The 9,424-nt window shown below is 40.6% G+C and overlaps 1 protein-coding gene across 1 annotated transcript in view; it reads right to left on the minus strand.

Moving 5' to 3' along the window:
• Nucleotides 1-9,424, minus strand: part of LOC111956914 (calmodulin-regulated spectrin-associated protein 2) — a 121,490-nt gene that overhangs the window by 29,597 nt on the left and 82,469 nt on the right. Inside the window, 2 exon segments of the mRNA XM_070436527.1 lie at nt 5,197-5,319; nt 5,321-5,374. Coding sequence (XP_070292628.1) covers nt 5,197-5,319; nt 5,321-5,374 — 177 coding nt within the window.

The following is a 9,424-nucleotide window of genomic DNA, read 5'->3' on the forward strand; positions in this document are numbered from 1 at the left end:
TAAACACCAGGTAGTTTGTTCTGCAACAGGACAAAACACACCATAAACACCAGCGTAGTTGTCTCTGCAACAGGACAAAACACACCATAAACACCAGGTAGTTACTCTGCAACAGGACCAAAACACAGCATAAAACACCAGGTAGTTCTCTGCAACAAGGACAAAACACACCATAAACACCAGGTAGTTTTCTGCAACAGGGACAAAACACACCATAAACACCAGGTAGTTACTCTGCAACAGGACAAAACACACATAAACACCAGGTAGTTTTCTGCAACAGGACAAAACACACATAAAACACCAGGTAGTTACTCTGCAACAGGACAAAACACACCATAAACACCAGGTAGTTACTCTGCAACAAACAAAACACAGCATAAACACCAGGTAGTTACTCTGCAACAGACAAAACACAGCATAAACACCAGTAGTGTTCTGCAACAGGCAAAACACAGCATAAACACCAGGTAGTTGTTCTGCAACAGGACAAAACACACCATAAACACCACGGTAGTTTTCTGCAACAGGACAAAACACACCATAAACACCAGGTAGTTACTTCTGCAACAGGACAAAACACAGCATAAACACCAGTAGTTACTCTGCAACAGGACAAAACACAGCATAACACCAGGTAGTTACTCTGCAACAGGACAAACACACATAAAACACCAGGTAGTTTCGCAACAGGACAAAACACACATAAAACACCGGTAGTTTTCTGCAACAGGACAAAACACACCATAAACACCAGGTAGTTACTCTGCAACAGGACAAAACACATCATAAACACCAGGTAGTTACTCTGCAACAGGACAAAACACACCATAAACACCAGGTAGTTGTTCTGGCAACAGGACAAAAAACACCATAAACACCAGGTAGTTACTCTGCAACAGGACAAACACACCATAAACACCAGGTAGTTACTCTGCAACAGGACAAAACAGCACACAGTAGTAGCAACAGGACAAAACACAGCATAAACACCAGGAGTGTTCTGCAACAGGACAAAACACAGCATAAACACCAGGTAGTTGTTCTGCAACAGGACAAAACACACCAATAAACACCAGGTAGTTACTCTGCATACAGGACAAAACACAGCATAAACACCAGGTAGTTATCTGCAACAGGACAAAAAACACACCATAAACACCAGGTAGTTTACTCTGCAATAGGACCAAAAACACAGCATAAAACACCAGGTAGTTTACTCTGCAACAGGACAAAAACACACCATAAACACCAGGTAGTGTACTCTGCACGGACAAAAACACAGCAATAACACCAGGTAGTTACTCTGCAACAGGACAAAACACAGCATAAAAACACCAGGTAGTTCTTGCAACAGGACAAAACCACACATAAACACCAGGTAGTTTACTCTGCAACAGGACAAAACACAGCATAAACACCAGTAGTTCTCTGCAACAGGACAAAACACAGCATAAACACCAGTAGTTACTCTGCAACAGGACAAAACCACACCATAAACACCAGTAGTTTACTCTCGCAACATGACAAAAACACACCATAAACACCAGGTAGCTTACTCTGCAACAGACAAAACACACCATAACACCAGGTAGTTACTCTGCAACAGGAACAAAACACACATAAACACCAGGTAGTGTTCTTGCAACAGGACAAAACACAACATAAACACCAGGTAGTTTATCTGCAACAGGACAAAACACACCATAAACACCAGGTAGTTACTCTGCAACAGGACAAAACACACCATAAACACCAGGTAGTTACTCTGCAACAGGACAAAACACACCATAAACACCAGGTAGTTACTCTGCAACAGGACAAAACACAGCATAAACACCAGGTAGTTACTCTGCAACAGGACAAACACACCATAAACACCAGGTAGTTACTCTGCAACAGGACAAAACACAGCATAAACACCAGGTAGTTACTCTGCAACAGGACAAAACACACCATAAACACCAGGTAGGTTACTCTGCAACAGGACAAAACACAGCATAAACACCAGGTAGTTACTCTGCAACAGGACAAAACCACAGCATAAACACCAGGTAGTTACTCTGCAACAGGACAAAACACAGCCATAAACACCAGGTAGTTACTCTGCAACAGGACAAAACACAGCATAAACACCAGGTAGTTACTCTGCAACAGGACAAAACAACGCATAAACACCAGGTAGTTACTCTGCAACAGGACAAAACACACCATAAACACCAGGGTAGTTACTCTGCAACAGACAAAACACACCATACATAAACACCAGGTAGTTACTCTGCAACAGGACAAAACACAGCATAAACACCAGGTAGTTACTCTGCAACAGGACAAAACACACACACGAGTTAGATAGGGGGAAAGGAAATGTAATACAGCCAAATAACTGCATTTGTCCAGAAGGTGTCTCTGTTGAGACAAGTCACAGACGTGGCAACATACTGTATAGTGGCTGGTAGATCAATGATGAGGTCAGGGATAGCAGGTAAAGCTGCCTCCAAGCTACCCTGGTTGCTAAGTAACTGAGTGTTGGTGTGTGTGTTATTGGCAGCCTCAGATTTCTCCGTTACCTCAACATCAAGTGTATAGTGGAGAAAACTGATATATATTAGAGTGTGCCATAGACACACACATCACAGAGTATAATATGGCTTCATTCCTTTAATGATTTAAATGGTAGAAACAGACGAGCTCTGGAGACCTCCATCCAAGAGTCATTCATTTGTTGAGCGCTTTATCACCCACTTCTTCTGACTGGGCCTCTGTCTKTATGYATTGGAGGGTCTTCATTGACCACAWCCTCCCCACAAACTAAGACTGGACTGCAGATTTCAAAACATTGTTGCTTGGATATTCCCCTTTGGATTGTCAAGAGCTTTTGGACATTGAATTGAGTTTAGAGTGTAGGACACCCACCCACACTGTGGTGGTCTGGTTAGGGGTTCTGGAGAAAGTTTGGCCAGTAGTGAGTTGGCTCCATGCCAGGGCCTTTAGCTGCTCTTCAGGACACGTTCTCTCACTCTCTGCCCCTCCCTGAGACGCTTGTTGCACTGTGACCAGTCTATACACACCCAGTGGTGCATGGTGTGTGTGTGTGTGTGTTACGTTCGTTGATGGAACGATTGGACCAAGGTGCAGRGTGGTAGGCGTACATCATAAATGTATTAAATGAACACCAAAAAACAAGGAAGATAAACGACACGTAAAGTTTTGTAGCGCTAACACAGCAACTAACAAAAACAAGATCCCACAAACTAAAGGTGGGAAAAGGCTGCCTAAGTATGATCCCCAATCAGATACAACGATAGACAGCTGCCTCTGATTGGGAACCATACCCGGCCAACAAAGAAATAGAAAAACTAGAATACCCACTCTAATCCCACCCTGACCTAACCAAATAGAGAAATAAAAAGGCTCTCTAAGGTCAGGGCGTGACTGTGTGTGTGTGTGTGTGTACACGAAAAAAAGAGAGAGATACTAACTCTTGTTCATTACTAACTTCTATGATAATGCATTACCAACTCTATGGATCCATTACTAACCTCTAACTCTATGTATCATTACTAAAAAAACCCTGGTTTATCTAACTCCATGTGTCATTACAAACTCATGTTATCATTATAACTCTAACTCTATGTGTCATTACTAACTCTATGTATTATTATAACTCTATGTTCATCTTACTATATATCATTACTAACTCTATGTACATTATTATCTAATGTATCATTACACCTATGTATCATTATTAACTCTATGTATCATTACTAACTTCTATGTATCATTCTAACTCTATCCTCTATGTATCATTACTAACTCTATGTTCATTACTAACTCTAAATGTTGCATTACTACTCTATTTATCATTACACTCTATATCATATCTACCTTACCTATATGTATCATTACTAACTCTATGTTCATTCTAACTCTATGTAGTCATTATACTAACATCTATGTGCTACATTAGACTCATATCTTCCTATGTATCATTACCAACTATGACAGTATTGTTCATTACGAAACTCTAGTGTCATTACTAACTCTATGTTTCATTACTAACTCTATGATATCATTACTACTCCTATGATCATTACTAACTCTACCTCTATGTATCATTACTACTCTAATTGTCATTTCTAACTCCAATGTATCTTACTACTCTATGATCTGTTTACTAACTCTATGTATCATTACTAACTCTATGTTCATTATAACTATATATCATCTTAAACTCTAAGTATCATTATTAATCTATGTATCATTACTAACGCTTATTATTCATTATTACTCTGTATCATTACTAACTCTATCTAATCATTACTAACTCTATGTATCATTACTACGGCTATGTATCATTATTAACTCTTTGTATCATTACTAACTCTATGTCATTCATTACTAACTTATGTATCATTACTAACTCATTATCATGTTATCATTACTGAAACTATATGTATCATTACAAATATGTATCCATCTATTAACTCTATGTATTCATTACTAACTCTGTGTCATTACTAACTATATGTATAATTCTCAACTAATATGTATCATTAATCTAGTCATTCTAACTCTATGTATCATTACTAAATCTGTATCATTACCATACTCTATGTATGCATTACTAACTCTATGTATCATTACTAACCCTAGTATCATTACTAACTCCTATGTTCATTTACTAACTTTTCATTCTTATAAACCCATGAACTCATTACTAACTCTATGTACATTACTAACCTTATGTATTCTGTATTCCGTATTATTCATTATATCTAATGTATCAATACTACTTCTAACTTAAGCTCTGTATCATTACTAACTCTATATGCATCATTACTAACTATATGTATCATTACTAACTCTATAAGGTTTAATTTCAAAAATACCCCTTTCAGCCATTTGTCCAGCACATAACCACTCAACGAGATATATTATATATATAATATATAAATAATAAAAACAAAATATAATAAATAAAATAATATAGCACCACTCTTACTTCCCAATGGTCAAACACTCCATATCCCTCCCTACCTAAACCTCAGGCCATGACCCCCCTGCCCCCCTCCTGTCCTCCCGCAGCCCGCTTCCTGTCCCCCAGCCCCTTCCTGTCCCCCTTAGCCCCCTCCTGTCCCCCAGGACCCTCCTCCCTAGTCCACAGCCTCCCTCTCTGTCCTGTCCCTGGTCTACCTTGATGAGAGAGTGGAACACAGAGCCTACTCTTTGAATGAAGAGTGCGGCATAGAGCATGTCCTCAGGGAGAAGTGGCTAGCAGTGGTTGAGGTTGTCCCTGCAGAACTCCTGCACCAGCTGCCAAGATATGTACCAGACTGTCAGCCAGCGACATTGGTCTCTTCAGACAGAATATCTGGAGGGTGGGAGAGGAGAGCGGCTACAGCGGGCGGAGTTAGAGTTTAAGGGTTTGTTTCAAACATATCGAATAAGCTTCAGCATGCATCCAATGCTTGTTTTGTTTGGGTCACTTAGAAATGTCCTTGTTTTTGAAAGAAAAAGCCAAAAAAATGTGTGTCCATTAAAATAACATCAAATGATCAGAAATACAGTGTAGACATTGTTAATGTTGTAAATGACTGTTGTAGCTGGAAACGGCAGATTTTTTAAAATGGAATATCTACATAGGCGTACAGAGGCCCATTATCAGCAACCATCACTCCTGTGTTTCAATGGCACGTTGTGTTAGTCATCCAAGTTTAGCATTTTAAAGGCTAATTGGTCATTAGAAAACGCTTTTGCAATTATGTTAGCACAGCTGAAACTGTTTGTCCTGATTTAAAGAAGCAATAAAACTGGCCTTCTTTAGACTAGTTTGAGTATCTGGAGCATCAGCATTTATGGGTTTGAATTACAGGCTCAAAATGGCCAGAAACAAAGACCTTTCTTCTGAAACCCGTCAGTCTATTCTTGTTCTGAGAAATGAAGTCCTATTCCATGCGAGAAATTGCCAAGAAATCTGAAGATCTGTACAGCGCTGTGTGCTACTTCCTTCAAGAACAGTCTCAAACTGTCTTCTAACCTGAGAATAGAATAGAGGAGTGGGAGGCCCCGGTGCACACTGAGCAGAGGACAAGTGACATTAGAGTGTCCTAGTTTGAGAAACAGACGCCTCACAAGTCCTCAACTGGCAGCTACATTAAATAGTAACTCTGCAAAACACCAGTCTCAACATCAACAGTGAAGAGGCGACTCCGGGATGCTGGCCTTCTAGGCAGAGTTCCTCTGTCCAGTCTCAACATCAACAGTGAAGCGGCGACTCCGGGATGCTGGCCTCTAGGCAGAGTTCCTCTGTCAGTTCTCACTCAACGTGAAGAGGCGATCCGGGATGCTGGCTTTCTAGGCAGAGGTCCTCTGTCCAGTCCCAACATCAACAGTGAAGAGGCGACTCCGGGATGCTGGCTTTCTAGACAGAGTTCCTCTGTCCAGTTCAACATCAACAGTGAAGCGGCGACTCCGGGATGCTGGCCTTCTAGGCAGAGTTTCTCTGTCCCGTCTCAACATCAACAGTGAGAGCGACGCCGGGATGCTGGCCTTCTAGGCAGAGTTCTCTGTCCAGTCTCAACATCAACAGTGAAGAGGCGATCCGGGATGCTGGCTTTCTAGGAGAGGTCCTCTGTCCAGTTCAAATAACAGTAAGAGGCGACTGGGGATCTGGCTTCTAGACAGAGTTCCTCTGTCCAGCTCTAACATCAACAGTGAAGAGGCGACTCCGGGATGTGTAATGTACTTTATTACAAATGTATCTTTTAAGTATTGTAGTATTTGAATAACAGTGGAGGAGGCGGGGTTAGAAGGCAGGGTCAAGGGCAGTGAACAAATCTGATAGTAGACACCAGAGTCATCTATATATGACTGGGCACAAGTAGAGGGAGTGGAAATGTTTATCTTTCAATAAATAAGTCAACATTCTTCTCTCATCCAACGGACTATGTTGCTATTAACCTGTTTGGGCTGCATCCCCACAAGGTACACCTAATGACAACTGCCATTTCAAGTGCAGGGCGCGTAATTCAAAATCTATTTTTTTTTTTATATTAACTTTCACACATTAACAAGTCCAATACAGCATATGAAAGGTAGACATCTTGTGAATCAAGCCAACTGTCCGATTTTTAAATGTTTTACACGGAAACAAAATATGTAAATCATATAGCTAACCACGTCAGCAAAAGAGAGCACTTTTTCTACTCATCAGTTTTTTACTCCGTCACTAAGCTATCACTAATTCGACCAAATAAAGTATATATAGCACTAACCAAGAAACCACTTAATAGATGACAGTCTGATAACATATTTATTGTATAGCATATGTTTTTTTTTGAAAAATGTGCATATTATGGTATAAATATAAATTACATTTCAGCTACAATCAGAAATGCACCGAAAGCAGCCATAACATTTACAGACACCAACGTCAAATAACTAATTACTCATATAAAAAATATCTTGAGAAATACATACATTGCAGCAATTGAAAGACAGGATTCTTGTGATTCCAGACAATATTTCCGATTTATTAAATGTTTTACAGCGAAACAAAATGTAGCGCTATGTTAGCATAGCCACAATAGCAGACACACTTGGGCGCGCACGACCAGTTGACATGCACGACAGATATATGAAATAACATTAATAATTGGGTCTTACTTTGGCTGATCTTTATCAGAAATTTGATCAGGGTGTCCTTTGTCCAGATGAGTCGTGTTTGGAGTCAGGTGGCAACTGTTCCCTCTCACTTAGCATTGCACTGGTCGACTGGCACGGATTTGTCAACGTTAAAAAAAATCAGAGACCGAAACCCGGCAAACTCCGAAAAAAATTCAAATAATCTGATTAAACTATATTGAAAAAACATACATTAGATGATATGGTCTCATTTATTCAATAAAAACCCAGCCGGAGATTGTTCCCCGTCCAAACAGCAGCAAAACAGAACACAATATCACTCCCAAGACGCGCGCTTCAGACTTCCGGAAGTGGTCGTCACGTCAAAGGAAATAGCTCTTATTCAACCTCTGAACAAGATATTCACTAAATTTCTTCTCTCATACCCTCTTGACACCCCAGAGCAAGGCGTACGGAGTGTATCGTAGGGTCTTACGTATAATGACCATGTATAGGCATATACGTTGAAGCGAGCATAGATTTCCTGACATTCTACTTCTTGGTTCAGGGAAAGTGCTGCCAATGACTTCTGTACCACTCAGAGAAAAATTAGAACGGTTTTTAGAAACTAGAGATTGTTTCTCATCCAATATTAATATTAATATGCATATTGTAAGAGCAAAAATTGATTAAGAGGCCCGTTTGAAAATTGGCACATATTTTCCAGTTTTTCAATACGCCCCCTGCAGCCATAACAGGTGTTTACTCCTGACCAATCACATCTTAGCCTGGCCCTGGGGCATTATTGGATAGTGGGTGGAGTCTGGCCCCACTGGCTACTGTAAATAAACAGGCTCAACATGAAACATGCCACTAATACCTTCTCTCTCCTCTCTCTTTCTCTTTCGCTCTCTCTCTCTCTCCCTCCCTCCCAATCTGTCTCTTTTGGGGTGGATGTAGCCTAGTGGTTAGAGTTGAATCGCCGAGCTGACAAGGTAACAATCTGTCGTTCTGCCCTGAAAGGCAGTTAACCCACTGTACCCCGGTAGGCCGTCATTGTAAATAAGAATTTGTTCTTAGCTGACTCGCCTAGTTAATAAACGTTAAATAAAAAACTCTCCCCCTCTCCTCGCCATCTCTTCTCTGTCTCTCCTCCCCGCTCTCTCATGTCTTGCTCCCTCTCCCTCTCTCTCCTCTTCGCTATCTCTCATGATATGTATTTCCACTCAGGTTTAATTGTTCATCCCCAAATGACACCATTATTATTGAACCTGAACCTCATCGACTCTTTGACGTTGTTGGCAAATTGTACACATTGACTCCATCACTAGGGGCTAATCTTCTTTCCAATGGAATCATTCTGTATCATATCTACTGGGCAGGATAGAGAGGAAGCTATTCTCTCTCTCTCTGTGTGTGTGTGTGTAGCTTATCTCTCTCTTCTGTGTGTGTGTGTGTGTTGTGTTAGCTATTCTCTCTTCTGTGTGTGTGTGTTGTGTGTGTTAGCTATTCTCTCTCTTCTCTCTGTGTGTGTTAGCTATTTCTCTCTCTTCTGTGTGTGTGTTGTTAGCTATTCTCTCTCTTCTCTCTGTGTGTGTTAGCTAGCTATCTCTCTCTTCTGTGTGTGTTAGCTATTCTCTCTCTCTCCTCTCTGTGTGTGTTAGCTATTCTCTCTCTTCTGTGTGTGTGTGTGTGTTAGCTATTCTCTCTCTTTCTCTCTCTGTGTGTATGTTAGCTATTCTCTCTCTCTCTCTCTCTCTCTCTGTGTGTTAGCTATTCTCTGTAAGACTGATGTCCA

The sequence above is a fragment of the Salvelinus sp. IW2-2015 genome, linkage group LG32, assembly GCF_002910315.2.
Source record: "Salvelinus sp. IW2-2015 linkage group LG32, ASM291031v2, whole genome shotgun sequence".
NCBI lineage: Eukaryota > Metazoa > Chordata > Actinopteri > Salmoniformes > Salmonidae > Salvelinus > Salvelinus sp. IW2-2015.